The sequence below is a fragment of the Gracilinanus agilis genome, chromosome 3 (assembly GCF_016433145.1).
Source record: "Gracilinanus agilis isolate LMUSP501 chromosome 3, AgileGrace, whole genome shotgun sequence".
Classification (NCBI taxonomy): Eukaryota; Metazoa; Chordata; class Mammalia; order Didelphimorphia; family Didelphidae; genus Gracilinanus; species Gracilinanus agilis.
In genome coordinates this window covers 8,572,885-8,595,788 of record NC_058132.1, presented here as the reverse complement: position 1 = coordinate 8,595,788, position 22,904 = coordinate 8,572,885, and the positions used below count along the sequence as shown (strand labels likewise).

Below are 22,904 nucleotides of genomic sequence, written 5' to 3'. Positions count from 1 at the left end.
CCCCCTTTTCCTGCCCCCACTCACCAGACAGAATCCTGCCGCGGATGGACACGTTCCCGGTGAAGGGGCACTTCTTGTCGATGTAGGTGCCCTCGATGGCCTGGGGGGGACAGGAGGCATCAGCGGGGGGAGGGGCGAGGGAAGGGGGGAGGGGGTGAGGAGATCAGCCCGGGGAGGGGGCCCTCACCTCCTTGGGTGTCTTAAAGCCCAGACCGATGTTCTTGTAGTAGCGGGGCAGCTTCTCCTTGGCCGTGTCCCCCAGCAGCACCCGCTTCTTGTTCTGGAAGATGGTCGGCTGCTTCTGGTAGGCACGCTCTGTCTGCCGGGTGGAAAGCACATTTTGGGTCTCAGCCGCGGAGCACACTTACACGGTAGCCGGCTCTGCCCGCGGACGCGGCTCCGGGGACAGAGACTGACCCCATCCCCGACCCCCTGGGACCCTGCTGCCACGTGTGTGGGGGAGGCTAAGAGGAGAATTCTTCCTTCACCCTGGAGCTCCGAGCCCGCGCATGCGCGTACCTGGATGTCCGCCATGGCGCCGCTCCGATCGGCTCTCGCACTCCTCACTCAAGCGGCCGGACGGGAAAAGGCCGAAGAGACGCAGCCAGGGGCTCCTTAAACACGAGGCGAGGGCCGCGCAGGAAGTGACGCGTTGCGCCGGCGCTGGCAGGCGGAGACCAAGAGTAGCGCCGGGCGGGACTTCCGAGCAGGAGAGGGGAGGGAAGGAGGCTTTTCCCCCGTGGGCGGGACTTCCGGCGGGACGCAGGACCTCCGCCAATCAGGGCACGGACGTCAGGGACTAGCCGGGTGGTTGCTATGATGGGGGACTTCAGTAAGGGTTATCTCTTGGGCTGGGGGAAGAAAGGGAAAGGGGCCACAGTTTACACACACGGACATAAACTAATCCCATTTTACAGATAAGGAGGCCGAGGCAGAAGTTGAGGGACCTGCCCAGGGCCCCAGCCAGAATGGGTCTGATCTAGATTTGAACTCGGGTCTTCCTGCCTGGATACCTAAATTGAGAGCCTTGTTTCCTTCCAAGGGAGAGTGGGCAGAGAGGAGACAGCAGGGAGACCCCGGGCTGGCGCTGCCCCTCGGAAAGGCACCCGGGTTCAAATTCAGGCTCTGATAGTGCTTAGCTCTGTGACCCAGAGAGAATCATGGAACCCCCCCCCCCCCATCCTTGTCTGTAAAATGGGGTAGCAAAGCTGCTGGCCTCCCGGGGAAGTTAGGAGGATCCCATGAGATTTCCTGGAAAATTACACCACCTCCTGCGGCCCGCTCAGTCAGTACTCCTCACTCTCCCTCAGCCCCGAGGCCAAAGCCCTGCCAAAGCCCACTCAGGCCCCCTCCCCACCTAGATTGGGAGGCAACCTGCCGCTGGCCCCACCCCTCCAGACCTTTATGCAGGTCTGATGGCTGCCCCCTCCCTCACTAAACTAGTAGCTCCCCACGGGCGCCTCTTCTAACCCTTACCTTCAGTCTACTTCCGAGGGAGAGGAGCGCTAAGGGTTGGGCAATGATAGTAAGTGACTTGCCCAGGGTTCCACAGCTAAGTGTCTGAGGATAGATTTGAACCCAAGACCTCTCGACTCTAAGCCCGACTTCCCCCATGCCCTCTTGGATCCCCTGCTAATGGCCGCCACCTGGCAGCTGAGCTTTTGCTCTGCAGTCCCCCCTGCCCGTGAGCTCTCATTTCCTCTGCCTCCCCCCCCCCCCCAGGTTTCCTGGCCTCCCTCAAGTACCAGAAAAAAACTCCTACTTTGTCCTGGAAGCCCTTAGCAAGTCATAACTTGTTTGTCCCCTAGCCTGGGAGCTCTTTTGAGGCCAGGATCTGCCTTTTGCCCCTCGATTTCCAGGGCACTTAGAAAGGTGCCTAGCACAGAGTTCCAGCTCAATAAACATTTCTGGAGTGCCAAGAGCAGCCTGTGTTGAGTGAATGTTGGGAGCCTCCAGAAAGGCTCTGAAAGGGGTTCCAACTGCTGGCTGAAGTCAGAAGCCAGACTGCCTAGAAATGAGGGAGGGGAAATGGCAGCAGAAGGCAGAGCTTTCCTGGTCATTCGGCTCTGAAAGGAAGGAGCCACATCTGTGTTTATTGGCAGAGGAAGGCCCCAGTAGCCAGGGAGAAAAGTGAGATCATTGTCTCTCCCTCCTTCAGTAGTCTAGGGCCTGGCTCAGTCTTCCGGTCCAGCTCTCATGCTGAGGGGCAAACCATACAAACTGCTGCTCCCTCGGCCAGGCAGCTTTGCTCAGGCTCTGGCACTCCCTGCTTGCCACACTTCTTTGGGGCCCTCATTGATGTCCCCAATCCCTCCCTGTTCATAATCAACCCTCAGCAAACTTTCAAGCCGGCTACCCACTGTCCTGTGGCCAGCCAACCCCAACACTAATTACTCACATCCATCCCTGACCTCTTCAGCAGTGGCTCCCCCTTCCCACAATCTCAAGATGGGCTGGCCCTTCTCCCTGCCCAGAACAGGCCTTGCCTGCATCCATCCCCTTCCTCTCCATCTGTCCAAGGATGCCAGTAGTCCACTAACACTACCTCCACATTTTCTTCTCCCATCTCCTGATGACCTCCTGCCACCAGGTTACTTAAAACTTCCCTCAACTGAAAACTGCTCAGCTATGTCCAACTGGAACCCCACTTGGCTGCTACACCATGTCCTCATTTGACAGCTAAGGAAACTGAGACAAAATTAAATGACAGCTAATAGAAGCCAGATTTGAAATCAGGTGGTCTTCCTGAGCCCAAGCCAGGTGCTGCTCTAAGTCAGAAGTTAACAAAGACCATCCATGAGTGCTAAGTGCCAGCTCCTATTCCACCTCCTGCATCTTGGGGTCCCATCCCTATCCCCATGATTTTGTGTTCATCCTCAAGCACTTTGCTATTTCTATAGATTGATGGATCCAGGGCCTTCCTTACCCCAGCCTCTTATCAGCTGCCAGTTCATGACTTCTAACTCCAGGCAACCCTACCCCCCCAAGATTGGTGCCATTCCAGTGTGGAGGGCCCAGAGCAGAATGCAGTAACCAGTGGTCTCAGGGTCACTCTCCTCTCCCTATGTCTCCAGCCAGGCCAATAGCTCCTTCCCTCAGACTCCCATTTGTCCCCAGATATTCTTCCCCTTAAGAACCGATAAAACCCTGTGAACCCTGGCCCTGAACCAACTCCAGAGGCTCCTGGTTGCCCTTCTTTCTACAACCTGCCCCCTGGCCATCTCTCCAGAATGAACTGACCTGGACCACCAGGGTTCTTTCAGGGAATTAGCCTGAAGGGTGCCCTTTAAAGAGGTGACTACTTTCCCAATTCCCTTTGCCAGTGGCCTCCCCCCAGGTGCTTGCTTTCCTTCCTTTTTGAAGGCAGACTAATGGAGTGCTTCATGTTTGTACCCTACAGCTGGGGAGAAGCTGCTCCCACCGTGCCAGTAGTAAGGGCAGGGTGGGCCTTGTCAGGAAGCTCACCAAAACGCAGCAGCTAATGAGGGGGCCCAGAGCACCTAAATGAGCCAGCTTCCAGGAATGAGCAAATGAGCAGGGACACAATCGGGGGCCTGGCTTGTCTGCATTAGCCAGAAGGGGAGGAGGATGAGGATTCCAGAGATCAGGCAGCAGATTTTGTGGAAACCAAGAGTCTGAGATACAAATTTACAGTGTAACTAGGGCTTTGTGAAGACCCATGAGGAGGAAACGGGCAACACTGGGCCCTTTTAACCAAAATATGCTTTAGAAGATTCAATGTTTTATTTATTAAGCACCTAGGCTGTAGGTACAAAGCAGCACCATAAACAAGCTGTCCTCAAAGGTTTTTTGGAGCCCCAGAAGGATGAGGATCTTTCCTCTCTTCCCCCTCCAAAGAAAGTTCCTTTCCAAAATCCCAGGGGTCTCTCATCACAAGCTTGGAGCTATAGACCCATCTAGTCTAGCCCCTCTCTACGGCCTTCCCAATGGTCCACTTTATCCCAGGAGGGGAAGCCACTCCTTCCCAGAGGCAGGAATCCCAACCTCCAAGCTGAGTGAAGGACACGCCTATAGCATTTGAAAGTCCTTCCCAGGCCCTGCCGAATCTGGAGGGGCCCACAAGAGGGCTCCCTGGAGACGCTGGTGTCTGGAGGAGACAGAAGGACCCAGGAGTCCAGTGGCCAGGAGAGCATAGACTTTATTGGACTCACACCAGCAGCCCGTGCTTCTTCAGCACTTTTGTATATTTGTGGATTTTGCCTTCCACATTCTTCTCTGCTTGCTTGCGTAGTTTCTGTGGGAGAAAGAACACAAGCTGTGATTGCAATTCAGGGAAACAGGCAGAAGAGAGCCAGGGCCCCCTTTCCCCCCCCATTCCTTCTGGCATCAGCTGAGCCTTGTGGCTTTGTCGGCAGTACCCTTAGGCATCCGAAGACCATCGTGATGACAAACATCATTTGCCAGGTGCTGCCCCCCCCCACACCCCCAGGACCCAGATCTCACCGTGAGCTTCTTCTTCTTTCTATAGTGAATCTTGGCTTTCTCCTTCCTCTTTTCTTCCAATGTAGCAGTCACTGCCTGATACTTCCAGCCAACCTCATGAGCTAGGCGCCCCAGATAGGCAAACTGTGACATGGGGAACAGATTAAAGACTTTTACCCCAAATAAACTTTCTTTTCCCCCCAAAGGACAGGGTTCCAGGAACTTCTCAGGATCTTTGGTTCTGAAAGGAGCCCTCAGAGACCTCTCACCAGGAAAGAAATTTTCTTTCTTCTTGGACTTATAACCTTGGCACAGCCCCCAGCCCCCTTACCCAAGCTAGTCCCTTATTGATACTTACCTTTCTAGTTGGCTTCAGTCGGACAACTTTGAGAGCAGCTGGGACAACCATGCGCTTCCGCTAAAATGGAAAAGGAACCTATTAGTGGGAGATGGCAGACACTAGGGATGCTGGGAGAGATGGGAAGGAGACAGAATGCCAGTGCTGCAGTTGAGGATAGGACACAAGAGCAGTGGGCAAACCTGCCTCCTCCTAGGGATCTAGTAGAAAGCGTCTCAGACAACAATGTTTTCTCAGAAAGACGTCAAACAATGTAGGTAAAAGAGACATCACTGACGCCAGGGCCAAGGCCCCTCTGGGATGGGCTCACCTTGTCATAGGGGGGAGGGATGCCATCAAACACCTTGAGGCGCTCCAGGGCAGCCTGCCCTCGCTTGGTCTTATGGGGAAGCATCCCTAGGAACAAGAAGTCATGTTCAAAGACAAGCCTACCACTCTGTTCCAGGCCCTTCTTAGAATGTGCCCTGAGATCTCAGATGGAGGTGCATGGAGCTTTTCATCTCATGGTCGGTAAACTCGAACATGCTTTGGTAAGCGTTATCATCACAGTCTCAGGTTCCAGGTCTCCAGATTGGGGGGGAGGGGGTTCCTCACCTCTCACAGTCCTCCAGAAAATGCGGCTGGGGGCTCTGAAGTGGTAGGGACCTCGAGAAGGATTAGTGTTCATTCGCTTCCGGAGGAAGGCCAGGTACTTCACTGGAAAACAAGAAAGGCGTCTCAGGGGGCTTGGATCAGTGCGCTACCCACGGGGCTTCGGCCCCAGTCAACGGAAGGCATCAGCTAAGCCTTGAGGCAGATCAGCAGTGACCCCGAAGAGGAGCCTCTGAAGACCATCGTGAGAAAAGCCATCACATGCCGCCCCCCTCCAAACTGGTACTAGTTCACTGTAAAATTTGTCCGAACTCACATTTATTCCTGTAAAAATTGCCGGAAATGTTGATGCCCTCGCAGCGGACCACCACCACCTTGCGGCCTGGAGGGGATAAAGGGTAGGGGTCAGCGATGCGGGGTGGGGGGGGAGCGGGAAGGATGGGGAGGAGGGTTTGGGTCCCCAGGGGGGGCCACACCGGGCCTCAGAGCGGTGCATGGTTTGGTCTCATGGTCGCGAGACTCGAACGAAAGATGGTGAAGGTTCCTCGTCACTGGCCCGGCAGCCCTCTTACCGAGCCCACGTGGGCACTTACCCAGGAGGACTTGCTTGGCCACGATGGCCGCCAAGCGGCCCAGCAGATGACCCCGCCCGTCGATCACCAGCACCTGAAGCCCAGCAGAAAGACGAGGGATCAAGACCGGTTTGAGACCCCGGGCCACGTGACCCGGCCCCTCCATCCCGGGAGCCTTGCTCTTGCTCTCTCAGCCCAAACCCCGCTGCTCCCCATTGCCGGCAAGCCCGAGCACAGCCCTGCGGGGCCACACTGCTGCTAGCCGAAGCTGCAGAGGAACAAGGGATCGCCGCGAGGTAGGAGCACTAACCTGACCGTCCGCCATGGCCGCCGCCACCCGGGAAAAGAAGGACGGGCTGCAGCTCGGGGTCTCCTTATCCACCTCGCAGGGGCGCCGGAACTGACGCGAGGCAGCCGCGGCTCCCTATAGGTGGAGAAGCCTCTCGCTCCGCCCCTCCAGGACAGGATTCGACGCAGGCTAAGCGGCAGTGAAGCGCTGGAGTTTGGCGCAGACGCAAAGGCAGACGTTTCAGACTAGGCTGACTCTTGGACCTCCGATGGGGCGGGGCCCCAGACTGTCACGTGGTCCTGCAGGCTTACACGTCCGTAAGGGGCTGTTTCCGCGCGAGCTCCAGCCATCTTTGTGAGGGGCGGTCGGCCATCCGCAGCGTCTGTGATCGCTACGGGCCGGCGACTTTGCTTCCCCGCTCCCTTTCCAGCCCCTCCCACTCAGCCCTTTAGCTCAGCGTTCTAAGCCGCCCACAGGCCGACCACCGAGCTCTGATGGCCTGGTTACCAGCGGTGGGCCGTGAGTGTGGACGAGTTACCTCTCCCTCCCACGGGCCTCAGTTTCCCCGTCTCCATTTTGCAAGGGATGTATGGTTCTCTCCAAACTCTTCCAGACTTTTTGTGGGGCCTGCCTGGCCAAGCCTCCTCTGCTGGAGCCCTCCCGTACCCGGGAGCTCATTACCTGTCCCCAGGGCCAGGCTCTTCTCCTCGAGCCACAGCGCAGGTGCAGGGCTAGGCTGCTGGCCCCCTCCCAGCCCCGGGCCTTTTCCGACCCCGACCAAACACCCCCTCCAGCCCTACTTCTTCCTAGGGGTGTGTCGCACCCCCCCGTAGCCCCGCCCCCCTCCACAGATTCCACCCAACGAAAGATATTGGAAAATGTTTTATATACATCCTCTGGGCTGGCTCTGGGGGGCGCAGGGGACCCTGCCAGCACCCCCTTTCTGGAGGACAGAGAAGGGGCAGGAGGTGCCCGTTGGCAGGGGCACCAGAGTCCCGGGAGGAGAGGCACTCGGGCTTGCAAGAGATGCCGCTGCTGCTGGTCTGAACCTGAGGGGCTCATGGAGGGCTTCCTGCAGGAGGTGGTCTCAGCTCCTGGGCTTGGCCTTCAAGGCCCACCAGACACTGATATCTTCTTTCAAAGCACCATCAGCTGCCTCTCCTGGGGGACAGAGTCTGGGGGGCTCTAGCCATGGCCCCCCCAGCATGGGGTCAGCTGCTGTTTGTCCCACTGGGGGCACCCACCTTCCTCTCCCACTGAGCTGAGCCAAGCTCACCTGGGGTATGGGGGACAGGGGAGATCCTGGGGGCCTCAGTTGCCTCTTCCTTTGCTTCCACCTCCAGGCAGCCACCAGGATCAAGAACAGCAGGATTGGCAGCCCCCCCAGGGCCAGCAGAAGGAAGGTGGAGGGTTTGGGGGGGGCTGAAGTATTTCCCAGGGCCCCGAGACCTCCAGGGGAGGGCAGTGTAGACACAGTGGAGGGCTCTGTGGGGAGGGAGGCAGGGATGCTGGTGAGGGGCTGGAGGGGACCCAGGGAGCCCCCATTCCCCTGCGGAAGTCTCAGGCCAGCTGACTGGCCAGGCACCTCACCTGGCTGGCAGCGAAGCCGCCGGCAGGGCCCAAAGTCCTGGCTGCTAATGAGGGGCTGCAGGGCCTCCAGGTGGCTGGAGATATCCAGGAGGAGGTGAGAGATGTTGGCCTTGCGGAAGTGGAGGCAGACAGGAAGGGCCTGGGGAGCCAAGGACAGGGGTGTGGGGGGTCACATGCCATACCTACCCCTCCCTTCCCGGAGCCCCAGGGCAGCTTCCCCATCTTCTGAGGCCGCCCAGCCCTCAGTCACTAGGGAAGACCAGGGCCTGGGCTCAAAGAGCCTGAGGAGGCCGGAGGGCCAGGGACTGACCTCGGAGAAGCATTTCCTGACAAAGCTGATCTCAGCGCACACTTTGTCCAGGAGTTTCTTCAGCTCCTGCCCAGCCACCAGCTCCAGGCGGTCGAGGGTCTTCTTGGCCAAAAACAAGTGCCACAGGGCCCGGCAGCGCTCATCCTGGGGAACGGTGCTTTTGAGGGAGAGCCGGGAAGCCCGGGTCCCCCAGGGCTGGATGGGCTTTGGCTGGGCGGCGCTCCCCAACCCTCCCCCCTTCTCCCACCAGACTCACCACCTGGAGATTATCAGGGACTTCCACAGGGTAATCCGTGAGCAAGTAGTCAGACTGGAGGGAGAGAAAGCTGTTAGGCCCAACCCCGGGAGCCTTCGAGGGAACCACAGCTTTGGGTTCAGGGAGACTCGGGGGGCTACGTTCAGAGGGTGGGAGGCAGAGGCACACAGGCAGCAGGAGCAGGACCCTGCCGGGGTCAGGCTCTCACCAATCTGCCGATGGTTTGGAGGAACGTGGAGCTGATGGGGCTGTCAGGGAAGGTGCAGCTTGGGGGCTCAGTGGCCCTGCTGGGGTCCCAGGGCAGCAGGAGCAGCAGGAGCACCAGCGTGGAGGCCTGGGGTATTGGGAGACAGCATCCAGACCCTCCTTAGCGCCCACATCTGCCTCCCCGCCCCCTCTGTCCTCCCTCTGAGTTTGCCCACCCCTGCCTGTTCCCTTTCCCATTCCCTCTCCAGCAGTGTGCATCCTCCTCTCTCATCCCTGTGCCTGCCTCCCCTGCCCCATCACTGGCCCGTCTGGCCCTCCCATCCTCCTCAGGGCTGCTGATGCTTTTCTCCCATTGCTCTTGTCCCCGCCTCCCCCAGCCATCTCCATCTGTTGGGAATACGCACAGTGAGGGGCCAGGCTGGGGCTGGGCTGGTCATCTTGAGTTGGGGCCCCTCATGCCGCTGCCGGGCCCTGGGGGGGACAGAGCCAGCTCAGCCAAGGACCCAGGCGTCCGGGTGCCCTCCCCCAGCCCCTTCATGTGGCTAAGTTTCCTCCCCCGCCCTGCTTCCTGCCCCTGCCTCATTACTGCGAATTATGCCTAACCTTCCAGGAAGGCATCCCATGCCTCAGTTCCCTTGGCAACCCCCTTTCTCGAACCCCTTGGAGAGCCAGGCATTCCCTCCCCCACCCTCCCTCCTCAGGTATCCAAGCATCTCCCAGCCCTAATGGAGACCTAGACAAACCCTCCCTATCTTAGTCCAATCAAGAACCTAGGCATCCCCTCTTAGGGGCCCAGGTCTCCCCTCCCCCAGCCCAACTGCGACCCAGACATGCTGTCCCAGCCCCATACCAGGAACCCTGTCCAGGCCAGGAAGGCCCAGGGCAGGTCTGGGCCCAGACATCAGAGATCGAAAGTGAAAGATTATTTGGGGGGAAAGTTTGGGAATCCAGGGGGGGAGCCCTCTGGTGGCTCCGAGTTGAGCTGCAGGAAGCAGGGGACGCCTGGGTCCTCCCTCAGGGTTGAATCAGCTGGGAGTAGAGAGGTCTGAGTTCTAGCCTCTGCAGAGTCCCTGCTCCCAGCCCTATCCCAGGCTCTGTCCTCTTCCTGGAAATGAAGGAGATTGGACTGTGGAATCTCTAAAACCCTTGGAGTTCTGGGGGTTTGAGGGTGGAGGTAAAGTGCCCAAATAGGCAGAGAGAGGGAAGGTTCATCAGCTCTGGTCAGCAAGACGAGCAATGGCAGTGAAAAAATACCAAAGAAGCAGCATAGATTTTGCCATGGAGAGATAGATATGTGAAGGGAGATTAACTAAAAAAGCTAGAAGAGAGAAAGAGGCAGAGGAGAGGTTACAGCCTGCCCAAGCCCAAGTGCCTCCCTATTGTTTCTCCAGTGAAATATACAGCGCTGTTTGCCATTTCATACCCTTCCCATTCCACTGGTACATTGTTGGTGGAGCTGTCAAACGGTACAACCATCTTGTGAAAGCAATTTGGAATCACACAGTGACTAAAACCTTTTGACCCAGACTACATTCTAGGCTTATACTCTAAGGAGGTCATTGACATACACCAAATTATTTGTAGAAGCTTTTTATATTGGCAAAGAACTGGAAATAAGGTAGGCACTCATTGGTTGGGGAATGGCTAAACACACTGTGGTACATGAATTGAATGGAAGATCGCTGTGCTGTAATAAAGGCTGAATTGGGAATGAATTAGAAGCCTGGAAGGATGTCCATAAATTGATGCATATTGGAGTCGGCAGAGATGAGAAAATGGACACAGTAACTCCAAAGATGTCAACAGAATTACCTCACACAGACACAGATGCAAATCAAAAGATAATGTAACAAAACTACAGAGCACACACCAGGGTGGAAAGGAGAGATGGGAGATGATGTCCTGCTCAGCCCAGCATTGTTTTTAGACTTTTTTATTGTATCAATGATTTTTTCCCCTTTTTTTTGGTTTTAAAAATAGCAGCATTTGTTCTATGAGTCAGTTCCTGGGAAGGTGATGGATCCTGGGGTAAATTACAGTAATTTTTTCTTTTTAATTCAACAAAGACTTCTTGAAAACTCCCAACTCCATCTCAAACTGGATCCAGCTCTTGCTCTTCCATCTTTATTACACCTCACTCTTCTTTCGGGCAGTGTCCCAGCCCAGATGGCCTTGTTGCTTTCCTCCAACATCCCCATCACCCACCTCCCTGTGTTTGCAAGCCCCACCTCCCTGCAACTATAGCAGTGTCTTCCCTCTGCCTTCTAGAGGCTATAGTTCCCTTTGGAGCTCAGCTCAAATACTTTGTATAGAAACACATCACCTGCCACCCCCTTCCTCTCCCATCTAGAATGAGAGTTCCTAAAGGGCAGGGACAGCTTCATCCTTGTGGGTATCCCCAAGCTCAGCACAATGCCCAGCGCTTAATGACTGCTGAACCAAGACATAGAATGACCCATGGACATTGATGGAGCTTGAGGGGATGGTGGGGCCAAGGAGCCCCTAGGAAGTGAGTCTCTAACTCTTCTTGGCAGGGTGTGGAACAGAGGAAAATGGATTTCCACATTGAGCCTTCTGGCCCAGAGCCCAAGCATGAAGAACAACCCTTTCCCCTTGAGCTGTTCAGGGTCCCATTTTAGGAAGGGCCCTTAGCAGCAGGGCAAGGGCCATACAGAGATTTAGGAACTAGCAATGCTCAACCTGCAGGAGGAAGCAGAAACTCAGGAGTAGGTTTGTTTGGCTTGGCACCAGGGGGCACCCTGAAGAGTGCAAGGGGTCTTGAGGGCCAGTGGCAGGGGCAGGCAGAAGAGAAGCATCTTCACAGTTGGAAGAATGGACAGGTGGCCCCTCAGGGAAGTGGGTCCCCCCTGAAAATCTCTGAGCAGGGATGGGGGGCTCCCCGCTGCCCAAGGAAGGAGGCCTTGAAGTTCTTGGAGCCTCTGAGCTTCCCTGCCCTGTTCCCAGCCCATTCCTTTCCCCTCAGAAGCATATTAGACATAAGTTAGATCATTTATTCAGCTGGAAGCCACGATTGGGGGTCAAGCCTGGGCTCCCTGGGCCTTTTGGCTTGATTCTCCCAGAGGCCCCACAGAACTGGGGTGCAGGAATGAAATTGAGGCTCAGATGTCTCCCAAAGACAGCCACAGAGTCTTAGTCCGGGCTGCCCGAAGGCACAACTCGGGTCCGGCCCCCTCTGGCTCTTGATCCCATGCTCGGCTCTGACCCCCGTTCACCCATATTGCCTTTAGGTTCCCAGCCGAAGCCCATTCCACAAACTGGGAACCCTGGGAAGAGAGAGGCTGAGGTCACACAGAGCCCAGAGCCAGCCTGGGGCCTGGGCTCAGGATCACCCTGGCTGGCTGCTGCCTCCATGACAGCCCTCTGGGAAAGGGGCTGGGGCATGGGGAGGAAGAGGGAGTACCTGGGAAGAGCCGAAATACCAGAGGGCGGGCACATCCTGATGAAGGGCCAGGCAGCGGGTGAGGTGGTCTCGGTCCCCTGGCACCACGTTCACCAGCCCTGGGGGGAGCAGGGAGGCCACATCCTGGGAGGGAGAAATGGGGACTGGAGAGGGATACGGCTATGGCCGAGGCACCACAGTGACAACCAGGGAAAGGGCAGGAAAGGCCAGAGGGCATGGGTGGGGAGGAGCTAGAACCCAGTACCTGGCAGAACTGGAGGGCAGGCAGTGGACAGGCCCCACTGGGCACTATTATAACTGCATTGCCGTGGGCCAAGGCCGGGGAGAGGAGGGACACGAAGGCGAGCAGGGGCCACTCCTCTGGGCAGATGATGGCCAGCACTCCCAGGGGCTCTCGGAGGCGCAGAAAAGGGCCTTGGTGCCCGGCACTCTGTGGAGAGGAGGGTCACCGGGTCAGGCGCTGACCAGGCCAGGAGAGCGAGGGAGGGGGGCGGGAACGGAGACCAGGCTTACGTGCAGGCCGGCTCCTTGGGCATGGACCCGGGCTCCCCAAGCCCGTAGCCGGGCAATGCTCAGCATCACTTCAGTCTGGGCTTCTGTGATGCTGATGCCCATCACCTCCGTCAGTTGTTCTGCCAGCACCTGGCTCCTCTGGGACAGAGCGTCGGCCAGGGCCCACAGCATTGACACCCGCTTCCCTGGTGCCTGAGAAACCCAGCTAGAGGGCAGAGAAAAGAGAGCCGGGTAAGGGTGGCCCCTCACCTCCCCCCTCCCCGCTGGGTCAGCCCAGCCACCCGCACCAGAGGCTACACTCACAGGGCCGCGGCCTGGTGGGCGGTTTCCACAGCTGTGCGGATATCCTTGGCGCCCCCCTCTGCAACGTGTGCGTAGACGGTCCCGCTGGAGCCCAGGATGGGCCTGGAGCTACGGCTGGAGGGATTCTGGAAGCGGCCGCCCAAGAAGATCCCGTAGGGGGCAGTTTGGCTGAAGGGAGAGGCAGTGGTGAGGACCCCTGGCCTAGTGGGGCCCACTCAGACCCTACCCCCCTGGAATCCCCCCTCAGGAGCCCAAGCAGGAGGCACTGACCTGGGAGGGGAGGTGTCGGGGCCAGAGGGCAGGACGGGTGGTGCAGACAGGCCAAACTTGTTGTAGTCCATGGCCTCTGGGAGCACTACGGGCCGGGGCAGGAGGCCAGCAGGCCACAGATACTCGTAGAGTCCCTGTGGGGCCAGGGGGAGCGTCAGGTAGGGCAATAGGAGGGGGGCGGCTGGGAGCAAGGAGGGCAAGAGGGTCACTCACGTCGGGGCCGCCGTGCCAGGATGACCCAGTCTCCTTGCAGCCTCCCACGGGGGCAACCGCGTCCTTTAGTCCGTGGGAGTTGATCCATACAGTGCCCATTCGGACCCTGGTGGGAGAGGCAGACGTGAAGGGGAGCTGACCGGGGGAGCCCTGGAGAACCTTGGTGGGTTTAGAGGCCCAGGGCGGGGATAACCCTGGAGGGGCAGGCACTGGGCTAGGCAAGTGGTACAGCTTTGATCTCGTGGGAGGGAGGAGGAAACTGAGGCAGACAGCGGTGGAATGGCCTGCCCGGGGCCCAGGCCTCCGTACCCATAGGCCAGGTCCAGGGCCAAGGTGATCCGCTCACTCCACACGCTGGCATTGCCCCCTCGAGGGGTGCCGTTGATCATAGCCAGCGCCTCCTTTGCCGTGCGGAATGGAGAGATCACAACCACGGGCCACGGCACCTGCAGCCGCCACGGGGAAGAGAGGTGGGGAGACTGAGAACCCCCAGGCTCCAAGGGACCCAGGTGTCCCCAGCAGCCCCCCGAAGGGGCTCACTCACCTCTCTCTGGGTACACGGGCTTGCTGGGGCCAGACCCAGGACCAGCGTTGGGGGAAAGAAAGGGCTCTTTTGGGAGGCATTTCCAACCTGGAATACCTGCACAGAGGAGAGAGGAGGCTGGGGCCCTCCACCTCATCTGGGGCACCCCGTCCCGGCACCGGGCGGCACTCCCAGCCCCCCTGTGGGCTCCTCACCTGGGCTCCCTGGTTCTGGGCTTCCTGAATGTAGCTCTGGGCTTTCTCCCAGGCGGAGGTCCCGGGGCTGCCCATGTCCATGCCCCAGTCCAGGCTCCGGCCCTGACGCAGCCCGCCCATGCGGGCCTTAAGTCTCCACAGCGTCCGTTCCCACTCGGACATCTGCACCAGCAGCCACAGCCCACCCTGAGGCCCCCAGGCCACGGTCAGCAGCCGGCCGGGAGGACCCCGCCCGCCGCCCACCCCCTTCCTGGCCGGCCGCTCGCTCCCTGGACGGGGGCCAGACACAAGCCGGCGTCAGCTCGGGGACCACTCACCGAGCTGCGGTCAGACCAGACCGCATCCACCACCCCTTCCACCGCCGAGTCCAGGTCTGCTGTGTCGGTGATCACCATCAGAGACTCTGCGCCCAGGTTCAGGGACAGGTCGGCGCTGCTCCCAGCCAGGGCCTTCCTCAGGGCCTTCCCTTCCTGGAGGGGGCAACCGCTCAGCGCCTCACCCAGGCCTGAACCCGGACCAGCCGCCCCCCCTGGGGCATCGGGGCACCCCCCCCAGACCCACCGGCTGCCCCGTACCTCCACAGTCCCACAGAAGGAGATCTTGGCGATGCCAGACAGCGAGGGGAGCAAGGTTTCCAGGGAGGTGGCCCCCATGACCACATTGAGGACGCCCGGAGGCAGGCCGGACTCTTCACTCAGCTGGGCCACAAGGAGTGAGGTCACAGAGGTTGGGCTGCCGAGGACCACCACCGTACACCCTGGCATGGAGGCCGGAAATCAGTCAGCTGGGCAACAAGCCTTTGTGAAACAAGCAGCTATTACAGGCCAGGCCCGTCCCTGAGACATCTTAGAGCCTGGATGTGTGAGGAGCTACCGAGTGCCTCCAGGCAGATGGGGCACAGGGGAGGCCCTGGCAAGTGAGGGGCTGCATGGAGAGGGAGAGAGGGAGGGAGGGATGGATAGAGAGAGGAAGAGAAGGGAGAGGTGGAGATAGGGAGGGAGAGAGAGAAGGAGGGAGGAAGAGAAGAGAGGGATGGAAGGAGAGAGAGGAGAGAGATGGAGGGAGGGAGAGAGAGGAGGAAGGGAAGACAGAGAAGGAGGGAGGAAGAGAAGGGAGAAATGGAAGGAGGAAGAGAAGGCAGGAGGGAGGGATGAAGAGATTGGAGGGAGGGAAGGATGGATGGAGTGAGGAAGAGAAGGGAGAGATGGAGGGAGGGCGGGCTTCCAAAAGCCAAAAGGAAGAGGTAATAGGAAGCCTCTAGAATTTACTAAATAGGGGTGGCGTGGCCAGACTGGCACTTTGATGGCTGGAGGACAGCCTGGAGTGGGGAAGAGCCTAGAGGAAGGCAGCAGCTACGGTGGCAGTTCAGGCGTGGGCCACCAGCAACTATTGGTGGCGGTTCAGGCGTGGGCTGATGGGGGCCCGCACCAAAGTACGGCAGCATTGGAGAGAGGGCACAAAGGTGAAATCACAAGCCTTGGCTACACCTCGGATGTGAGAGGTGTGAGAGTGAGGACTCCAGGATGACTCCTAGATTGGTGGCCTGAGGGACGGGGAGCTACATTTCAAAGTGAAGCCATGAAGATGGGAGGAACTGAGTTCAAATCCAGCCTCAGACACGTATAAGGTCTGTGTCCTGGGCAAGTCACTTACCCTTTGTTTACCTCAGTTTCTCCCACTGTAAAACAGGGGTAATAAGAGCCCCTCCCTCCCAGGGTTGTTGTGAGGATGAACATGGATTTCTGTAACATGCTTCGCACAGGGCCTGGCACAGAGGAAGTACTGAAGAAATATGGCTTTTCCTGCTGGGAGGATGGATGGCGAGCCCTCGACTGCACCAGGGAGCTTCCAAGGGGAGGAGGCTTTGAAGGCAAAGATAACTAGTTTGGTTCAGGGGGTGCTGAGGTACCTATGGGCTATCCGGGCTGAAAGACAGAGCAGGGCTGGCCACACGGATTTGGGTTCACTGCGATGGAGATTGAATCCAGAGAAACCGATGAGGTCACCAAGGGAGAGAGAACAGAGAGAGAAGAGGGCCCGGGACAGAGTGCGGGATGGAGGGAAATCCAGCAAGAGGGACTGAGAAGGAGCAGTCAGACAGGTAGGAGGAAAACCAGGAGAGTGGGGAGGTCCTGAAAACCTAGAAGAGAGAGCAGGAAGACGAGGGGGTCACCAACAGTGCCAAAGGGTGTGGGGAAAGGTCAGAAAAGTCTTAAGATTTGGGGGCAGCTGAGTGGTTCAATGGATTGAGAGCCAGGAGAGATGGGAGGCCCTGAGTTCAAATCTGGCCTCACACACTTCCCAGCTATGTGACCCTGGACAAGTCACCTGGATAAAAGTACCACTTTTCTGCTTTGGAAAAAATATACAGTATAGACTCTAGGACAGAAGAGAAGGGTTGAAAAAAAATAAAAATAAAAAGATGGTTTGGCTACCAAGAGGTCACCTGGTTGCCCTTGAAGTTAAACGATGAGGCTGGAAACCAGACTTGGGAGGGCTTAGAAAAAAACGAGAGGGGAGAAGGAAGCAAAGGGGAGAAGGCCTTTCTTTGGGCTGTTTGGCTAAAGAAGGAAGAAAGGATCGGGGAGGAGAGACTGAGGAAAACTCAAGTGTCAAAGCAGGACAAGAGGGAACAGTTCTGGTCTTGTCTAATCTAGTCCTTCCCAGGCCTGAGTCCTGGAGCAGATGGAGGCTGAGTGACTTGGGAGAAGGGTGGCATGGGGGCTTCCAATCACCCAAGAGGCAGGGTTAGCAGTGACAGGGGTGAGGCATCCAAAAACCCCAGCCCCAAGGGCTCATGCGCTAGGCCTAACTCACCCACGGCCAGAGCCGGGCTGACCCTCCACATCATCTCGATGAAGGAGAATGTCGGCGGGAGGACAATGACGGCCACTCCTGGGAAAAGGAAGAGCAAGGCTGGCAGAAGGCATGGGGGGTGGGGGGAGCCTGAAGGCCTGGGGCAGGGGCTGGGTTCTCTCACCTATGGGCTGCCATCCCGACAGAGCCTGCTCCTGAGTCTGGGCCCAGCATGCATAGTATTGCAGCAGCTGATGGGCCAGAGGGATGTCCCCATCCCGGATCTCACGCACCACTCGGCCTGATGTGAGTGACTCAAGAATCCACAGAAGCTTCTGGTGCTTGTGGATGGCATCTGCCAGCCTATAAGATGAAAGGGACAGAGGAAGTCAGCCTCTGGTTCATCTCCCTACCCTGCCTCTCTCTGGCTCCCCAAGAGGCTCATGGAAGAGGTCATGTTCCAGTGGAATAAGTAGAAGCTCCTTGAGGGCAGGGACTTTGCTTTTGGTCACTTGGTATCCCCAGAGAGCTTCTTCTCTGGGTTCCCCAGGGCTGGCTATCCCAAAGGGGGCAGGGGCACGTGTATCTTCCCCACTTCCTCTTCTACTCCCTGCAGGGCCCCCTCACCTAATCAGGTGCTGGGCACGAGTGGCCCCAGAAAGCTGGCTCCACTCTTCAAAAGTCCGCTTTGCCACATCCACAGCCAAAGCCACATCCTCATTCTTGGCCTGGAAGCAATTGGCCAGGAACTCGCCTAGCCACAAAGCTCTTAAATTCTATAGGAGATGAGCAGGCCCCTGCCTTGTCCCCCAAATGGGGCATCCAACACCCGAGGACCAGAGAGGGGGCCAAGCTGGGCCTAGGACCCAGGGCTCCAGGAGGGGACAGGGGGAAATCATCTGGGGCCCAGGGCCCCTGCTACCTGAGGATGGGTCCCTACAGGTGATGGTGCCTTGACCGTCAGGTTTCAGCCATTTCCCGTTCACAAAGTGGCCCAGATTTGGGCCCTGGGTTTCCAGCCAGGCCTGAGGGAAATGGGGCATCGTCAGAGAGGATCCAAGCTTCCCAGACACCCGCCCTGATCCCCCCAGAGGCCCTCAAAGAGACCCAAGCATTTAGCACCTGGAGGAAAAAAGCAGAGTCCAGAACCTTCAGCCCTGAGGGCAGGGGTGGAGAAGGTTCTAAAGGTTCCAAAAGGAGCCAGGCCCTCGGTGAAGGACAAAGTCTAGCAACCTCAAGGCCATGACACCCAGACACTGAGATCCGGGGAGGAAGTTCAGGCCTCTGGGTCTGCAGAGCAAGAAGGGTGCGAGTGCCCTGGCAGAAGCACAGTCTGCTCCCAATAGGTCAGGACGGTGCCTGCAGGGCAGGCTTTGGGCAGGCCACACAAGCCCTGGCACCCAGGCATAATTAATATACAGTGTAGGTGGGGGGCCCACAAGGCCCAGGGCTGAGGAACAGCAGGGGTTCATAGGTCCCAGGATATACAAAGTACCAGAACGTGTTGCCTTGGGACAGGGACTGGCATCTACCAGGGTAGGAGAAGGCAGGGCTGGGGCAAGAGACTGGGGTGCCCAGAGAAGGGAAAGGAACAGGTGAAGGGCCTTCGGGGCAGCCACAGAATTCTGGGGAGGATGCCCAGGACAGGGGCAGGGAGGAGGGCACAGGGGGTGCCAGAGCAGGGCTGGCATCCCGGATCCACTTGTACAAGAGAGGCTCAGGGATCGGGGCAGCCAGGGGCAAGCAGGGCTCAGGGTTCTGGCTGCAGGGGTCTAGGGGACACAGGGAGAGGGGACCCAACGGTGGAGGCCGGGACAAGCAGGCTCGGGCTGAGCCACAGGACAGCGAGCAAGGTTGGGGGGCCGGGGGTGCGAGGCTACGGCTCACCAGCGCGGTGGAAGGGCTCTCCGGCGCAGGCCCGTAATCCAAGGAGAAGAAGATGGACTGGACGCTGGACTTCCCAATCGACTGCCCCGTCGCCGCTTCCCCGGTGATCGCCTCCCCCGCGCCTGCCGCTGCCGCCGCCGCCGCTGCCGCCGCCGCCATGACTCCCGCCTGCTCCAGGCCAGCCGCCCGGGCTGCTGCCCAGGGACACTGAGAGTGGCTCCGTCGGGCTCCGCCTCCCTCCGCCGCACGCCCCGCCTCCCTTGCCCGCGGCCGCCTCCCATTGGCTCCCGGAGACAGACCGGAAGTGTGGCGCCGATAGCGGAGGGGCGGGGCCTTAGGCCGGAAGTGTGGCCTGACGCAGGATGTGTTGCTTCCTAGGTGACGGCCAGCCTTGCTAGCCAACGAAGTCGGGGTCGTCCAGGGCTACGGTCTGAGCCGTTTGTTCGTGAGTCCCGCCTCCCCCCTCCCAGCCTCTGGCTACCTGGTGTGAAGGATTGGAATCCCCGAGGGTTCTTTATTCGGCAGCCCCTGGCATGCTGGGAAGGGGGCGGGCGCCTCCCCCAAACACACACACAGGAGTCCCATTCTGCTTCGCTGAGGCTCCTTTAGTCCTGGAACCAGGAAAGGACTGGCCACCGGGCAGAGCCCTCCCACCAGTGAGGGTCTCTGATTTGGCCTTTACTTGGGGGACTTGCAACTTCCCCTCCCTGGTTCGCCGAGCATCCTTCGGGCCTGATTGGGGAGGGGAGGAAGCAAGTGCTGGTCTCTTGGGGGGGTCCCCACCCCCTATGTAAGCCCAGACCCCCTAGTGTGTCCAGCTAGAGGATCTCTAAGCATCCTGGGGGGGCGGTCCCCACCCCCACCCTTGTGTCCTGTGTGTCCTGCAGGTGGTCTAGCTCTAAGTCCTTCCTGGGGCTGCCTAGGGCTAGAGGATCTCCAAGCACCACAGCATCCCCCCTCTCCATGACCATGGCTTCAGGCTCAGGCCCAGGCCCAGGCCGGGACAGCTCCTTGCTGGCTGCAGAGCTGAGGGAGGAGGCCCGGGCAGAGGCTGAGGAGGAGAACAGGGGCCTGTGTGAGAAGATGCTGCTGCAGGTGGGTAGGGGTCCAGGGGGGAATTGTGGTTCAGGTGGTGGAGGTTCAGGCCTGGTGACTCTGGGATCCATATTCCCTCAGGCCATGCAGAAGATCCTGAATGCCAAGTCACCCATGCCTGACTCCCAGCAGATCCAGCCCAAGCCTGGTAAGGGGCCAAGGATCGGGGGCAGAGACAGGAAACCTGGAACAGGGGGGCAGGAGACCAGAGATCTATCTGGCCAGATAAAGATGCAGGGGAGGGAAGGAGCCCAGACACAGGGGTACGACAAGGCAGGATCTGGGCTGGGGGCCACAGCCAACTGAGCTGGCACTCCCCAGCCTGGATTTCTGTTTGCTCGTAGCCCTGTCTGTGTGTCTCTACCTGAGCTGGTTTGGGGGATGGTCTCCAGCTCCCTGCCCCTTCGTCTGTTTGGACACCTGTCTTGGTCATTCTTGCCAGGTTTCTGTGTCAAGACTCGCTCCCCAGAAGGAAAGGTTTTCATCAATGTCTGTCAATCAGACTCCATCCCAGCCCCAGCTGATCTCAGTGAGCAGGAGCTGCTGTGCGTGCTCGAGGGAGACCAGGCTGCCTTCCGAATCCCCATGAGCCTAGGAGAGCCCCATGCAGAACTGGACCGAGGTGGGCCTGGACCTCAGCCCCTCCCAGCCTCCCATCCAGGCCCTGGCCTCTGCTCCCCAGTCAGGCCACTCCCAGCACCTCCCAGGCACAGTCTGGGTATCTCTGTGTCCCATCTGTCTGTCTCTGGTCTGGGTGGTTCTCTCCTTTCATCTCTCTCTGTCTTCATCCTCTTTTCTCTGTTTTATTGCCCCAGGTCTCTTTATCTCCCTCCCTAGATCTCTGCCCTAGTCTCTGTCCCATCTCCACACCAGGGCTGGGGGAGGCCTCACCCCTCAACATCTGTCTTCCTCATCCCTGCTAGGAGGGAACGGCTGCACGGCCTATGACGTCGCCATCAACAGTGACTTCTATAAGAAGCTGCGGGTACGGGCAGGGGCTACAGAGAGTGTGCGGGGTTGGGGGTGGCCAGAGGAAGAATTGGGCCAGAGAAACTATAGGAGTTCAGGGCCTAGGGAGCAGGGATGAGCAGGGGCAAGAGCCTGGCAGTGGGATTTGAGGGAGTTCAAGTGCTCCAGAAAGACCCTGAGGGAGGGGTTCAGGCTATGAGGAATGTCTCTTCATCTTTCCCCAGAGTAATGACTTCTTCTTGGAGTTTTTTGTCATGGTGGCAATGGAGGGCTTAGAGGACAAATATGGGACTCAGCTCAACAGAGGTGAGGCTTTCCTCTCGGGTCTGAGGTCTGGTGTTTAGGAGGGCTGAGGGGAGGCCAGGCGCTGCCCCCTGATGCCCATGCTTCACTGCCCACAGAGTGGCGCCTGCTAAAGTACCGGCCCTTCCTGGGTTCCATCTCCCAGCAGAACATCCGAACCCAGAGCCAGTCACGCCCCCCGACTATCCAGGAACTTGGAGATGGGTGAGAAGGGCTGGGGGCACAAGGGACCCCCTGCCTGCATGCAGCCCTGCTCGGTTCTGTCCTCGTCTGTTTTCTGTGGCACCTGTTGTGTCTGAGAGGACGCATAATCCAGGAATGGGTTTTGCTTCGCTGTCCGTGTCTGCAGTGGGAATTTTGTTAGTGGACAGATGGGGAGAGGAGGAAGGGGGAGAAGGTGGATCTTTGGGAAAAGAATGGAAGCTCTCTGCAGACAGAGCCTATTCCATCTTGGCCTTTGTAGCCCCTTGGTAAGTGCTTGTGGATTGATCCAGCCTATCTCTCCTCACCCCGCAGCACTGAAGATCTCCCTCTGAGGCTCTGGCTAGAGGCCCCAGACCTGCTCCTGGCTGAGGTGGTCCTGCCCAAGGTGGTAAGTGCATAGGATGGCGCTTGTTTGGGATGGGGAGAGGAGCCAGGCCCAGAAGCCTAGGGGGCCTAGTGCTCAGGAAGAGTGAGCCAGCAGCGGGGGGCAAGCCCAGGACTTGTATCTGTCTGTTCCAGACCTCTGCCCGGGAGCTCTCACTTCAGCTGGGGGGGGATCGACTGATTTTGGGGGCACCAGGAGCTCCCTATCACATGGACATCTTTGTCCCCCATGACATTGACCAGGAACAGTGCCGAGCTGCCTTCAACCAGAAGAGCAAGGTAGGCCCAGGAGACCCTGGGGCTAGAGGTAGACTGGCCTGGATCCCAGGCCCCAAGCTCCAAGCCCTGGGAGGGCTACCTGGCTCTTCAGTGCCTTCTTCTCTCCTCCAGACCCTGATGATCTCCATGCCCCTGCAGACAGCCTGCTCCTAAGTGGCAGGACCTGGACTCCATGGATGATTCTTGGGCATCGCATCGCCTGCCTGCTTCTCCTTCCCTTGACTGTAAAATAAACTATTTTTATCTGGAAGAACACTTGTGTGAGTTGGGGCTGAGGCCTAGCTCCAGGAAAAGCAGGGCTCTTGGGGGTGATTAGGAGGAAACTCCAGGGCCCCTGGGTGGGTGGTAGCAGAGTTCAGGGACCTGCTGTATGCCAGACCCTGGTGAGGTCCCGGGAATCCTGCCCTCGGGCAGTCTTTATTCTCCTGGGGTCTGAGGAGACCACTGAGAACACAGTCCAGTGAACAGAGGTGTTTGGGGAGGGAAAGCCCTGACAACTAGAGTCAGGAGGAAAAGATGAGCTGGAAGACGTGAGGAGGAAAAGCTGGAGGAAACGAATCTTCCAGGTGGCGATTTATTAAGCAATGTGTGCCAGCCACCCAACGAATCAGGCCTGGGCCCCTTCGGCAACTTGGGACTGGACCCAAACACAAGAGGAGACAGATTTCCATTCATTAAAAACAATCAAATAAGACCCCATAATTAAAAGGAAACAATTCATTAGGTCACCTGGTTTCCTTTCAGAGGAAAGGTTAGGGACTGTCCGGCCCGGGAGGCACAATTCCCTGAGCCCAGGAAGAAGTTGTCCCTCTGGGCAGTGCCCGTGAGCAGTCCGAAGGACATGGTACCGAGAAGGGGTCCGTACGGGCCGGCTTCCAGATGAGACAGGCAGGTCGGCTGAGACGCACAGCTG

At 58.5% G+C, this 22,904-nt stretch overlaps 5 protein-coding genes and 5 non-coding genes across 10 annotated transcripts in view; 1 reads left to right on the top strand and 9 right to left on the bottom strand.

Moving 5' to 3' along the window:
* RPS11 (ribosomal protein S11) overlaps positions 1–629 on the bottom strand; it is a 6,361-nt gene extending 5,732 nt beyond the window's left edge. Inside the window, exons 1-3 of the mRNA XM_044671011.1 lie at positions 520–629; positions 188–319; positions 25–100 (exon numbers count right to left, since the gene is read on the bottom strand). Of these exons, the coding sequence (XP_044526946.1) occupies positions 25–100; positions 188–319; positions 520–534 (223 nt within the window). The 5' untranslated portion in view covers positions 535–629. The remainder of the gene's footprint in view (positions 1–24; positions 101–187; positions 320–519) is intronic.
* A 3,512-nt stretch (positions 630–4,141) lies between these two features.
* On the bottom strand, positions 4,142–6,312 carry RPL13A (ribosomal protein L13a). Its single transcript, XM_044671010.1, has 8 exons — positions 6,275–6,312; positions 5,986–6,058; positions 5,709–5,774; positions 5,396–5,497; positions 5,112–5,197; positions 4,802–4,861; positions 4,465–4,587; positions 4,142–4,255 (listed from the first exon to the last, which is right to left on the bottom strand). Exons 1-8 carry the CDS (start codon positions 6,287–6,289, stop codon positions 4,169–4,171), a joined length of 612 nt encoding a protein of 203 aa, XP_044526945.1. The 5' UTR covers positions 6,290–6,312; the 3' UTR covers positions 4,142–4,168.
* Positions 4,339–4,423, bottom strand: LOC123243466. Its single transcript, XR_006505988.1, has one exon. It is a non-coding gene; the product is annotated as a small nucleolar RNA SNORD35 (small nucleolar RNA).
* Positions 5,010–5,082, bottom strand: LOC123243457. Its single transcript, XR_006505980.1, has one exon. It is a non-coding gene; the product is annotated as a small nucleolar RNA SNORD34 (small nucleolar RNA).
* Positions 5,268–5,354, bottom strand: LOC123243456. Its single transcript, XR_006505979.1, has one exon. It is a non-coding gene; the product is annotated as a small nucleolar RNA Z195/SNORD33/SNORD32 family (small nucleolar RNA).
* On the bottom strand, positions 5,569–5,658 carry LOC123243467. Its single transcript, XR_006505989.1, has one exon. It is a non-coding gene; the product is annotated as a small nucleolar RNA SNORD35 (small nucleolar RNA).
* LOC123243455 lies at positions 5,869–5,951 on the bottom strand. Its single transcript, XR_006505978.1, has one exon. It is a non-coding gene; the product is annotated as a small nucleolar RNA Z195/SNORD33/SNORD32 family (small nucleolar RNA).
* Positions 6,313–7,123: 811 nt separating the features above from the next.
* On the bottom strand, positions 7,124–9,270 carry FLT3LG (fms related receptor tyrosine kinase 3 ligand). The gene is made up of 8 exons (XM_044671008.1): positions 9,220–9,270; positions 9,021–9,087; positions 8,618–8,743; positions 8,410–8,463; positions 8,154–8,297; positions 7,844–7,982; positions 7,530–7,738; positions 7,124–7,438 (listed from the first exon to the last, which is right to left on the bottom strand). The coding sequence occupies exons 1-8, from the start codon at positions 9,237–9,239 to the stop codon at positions 7,391–7,393; spliced, it is 807 nt and encodes a 268-aa protein (XP_044526943.1). The 5' UTR covers positions 9,240–9,270; the 3' UTR covers positions 7,124–7,390.
* A 1,263-nt stretch (positions 9,271–10,533) lies between these two features.
* On the bottom strand, positions 10,534–18,916 carry ALDH16A1 (aldehyde dehydrogenase 16 family member A1). The gene is made up of 17 exons (XM_044668432.1): positions 18,758–18,916; positions 17,793–17,895; positions 17,498–17,624; positions 17,055–17,233; positions 16,892–16,969; positions 14,650–14,831; positions 14,392–14,544; positions 14,075–14,260; positions 13,881–13,976; positions 13,646–13,782; positions 13,337–13,442; positions 13,124–13,257; positions 12,854–13,021; positions 12,551–12,755; positions 12,282–12,467; positions 12,038–12,160; positions 10,534–11,900 (listed from the first exon to the last, which is right to left on the bottom strand). The coding sequence occupies exons 1-17, from the start codon at positions 18,914–18,916 to the stop codon at positions 11,736–11,738; spliced, it is 2,487 nt and encodes an 828-aa protein (XP_044524367.1). The 3' UTR covers positions 10,534–11,735.
* Positions 18,917–19,122: 206 nt separating this feature from the next.
* On the top strand, positions 19,123–22,238 carry PIH1D1 (PIH1 domain containing 1). Its single transcript, XM_044671007.1, has 10 exons — positions 19,123–19,202; positions 19,645–19,852; positions 19,934–20,000; positions 20,295–20,474; positions 20,776–20,837; positions 21,046–21,127; positions 21,223–21,328; positions 21,641–21,716; positions 21,848–21,991; positions 22,103–22,238. Exons 2-10 carry the CDS (start codon positions 19,721–19,723, stop codon positions 22,142–22,144), a joined length of 891 nt encoding a protein of 296 aa, XP_044526942.1. The 5' UTR covers positions 19,123–19,202; positions 19,645–19,720; the 3' UTR covers positions 22,145–22,238.
* The last annotated feature ends 666 nt before the right edge of the window (positions 22,239–22,904 follow it).

What these genes read in the sequence shown, in the direction of transcription:
- RPL13A (XM_044671010.1), bottom strand. An exon ending in CAATTTTTACAGGAATAAAT is followed by an intron (nt 5,498 to 5,708) that starts GTGAGTTCGGAC and finishes CTTGTTTTCCAG; the next exon opens with TGAAGTACCTGGCCTTCCTC. An exon ending in GAAAGAAGAAGAAGCTCACG is followed by an intron (nt 4,256 to 4,464) that starts GTGAGATCTGGG and finishes TTTCTCCCACAG; the next exon opens with AAACTACGCAAGCAAGCAGA.
- FLT3LG (XM_044671008.1), bottom strand. Translation starts at nt 9,239, where the DNA reads ATGGGATGCCTTCCTGGAAG. An exon ending in ATGGGATGCCTTCCTGGAAG is followed by an intron (nt 9,088 to 9,219) that starts GTTAGGCATAAT and finishes TGTCCCCCCCAG; the next exon opens with GGCCCGGCAGCGGCATGAGG. An exon ending in TCAGGAAATGCTTCTCCGAG is followed by an intron (nt 7,983 to 8,153) that starts GTCAGTCCCTGG and finishes TTGGCTCCCCAG; the next exon opens with GCCCTTCCTGTCTGCCTCCA.
- ALDH16A1 (XM_044668432.1), bottom strand. Translation starts at nt 18,916, where the DNA reads ATGGCGGCGGCGGCAGCGGCGGCGGCGGCAGCGGCAGGCGCGGGGGAG. An exon ending in AGAGCCCTTCCACCGCGCTG is followed by an intron (nt 17,896 to 18,757) that starts GTGAGCCGTAGC and finishes CATTTCCCTCAG; the next exon opens with GCCTGGCTGGAAACCCAGGG. An exon ending in CCTTCTGTGGGACTGTGGAG is followed by an intron (nt 14,545 to 14,649) that starts GTACGGGGCAGC and finishes TGCCCCCTCCAG; the next exon opens with GAAGGGAAGGCCCTGAGGAA.
- PIH1D1 (XM_044671007.1), top strand. Translation starts at nt 19,721, where the DNA reads ATGACCATGGCTTCAGGCTCAGGCCCAGGCCCAGGCCGGGACAGCTCC. An exon ending in AGGTGGTCCTGCCCAAGGTG is followed by an intron (nt 21,717 to 21,847) that starts GTAAGTGCATAG and finishes TGTCTGTTCCAG; the next exon opens with ACCTCTGCCCGGGAGCTCTC. An exon ending in CCTTCAACCAGAAGAGCAAG is followed by an intron (nt 21,992 to 22,102) that starts GTAGGCCCAGGA and finishes TCTCTCCTCCAG; the next exon opens with ACCCTGATGATCTCCATGCC.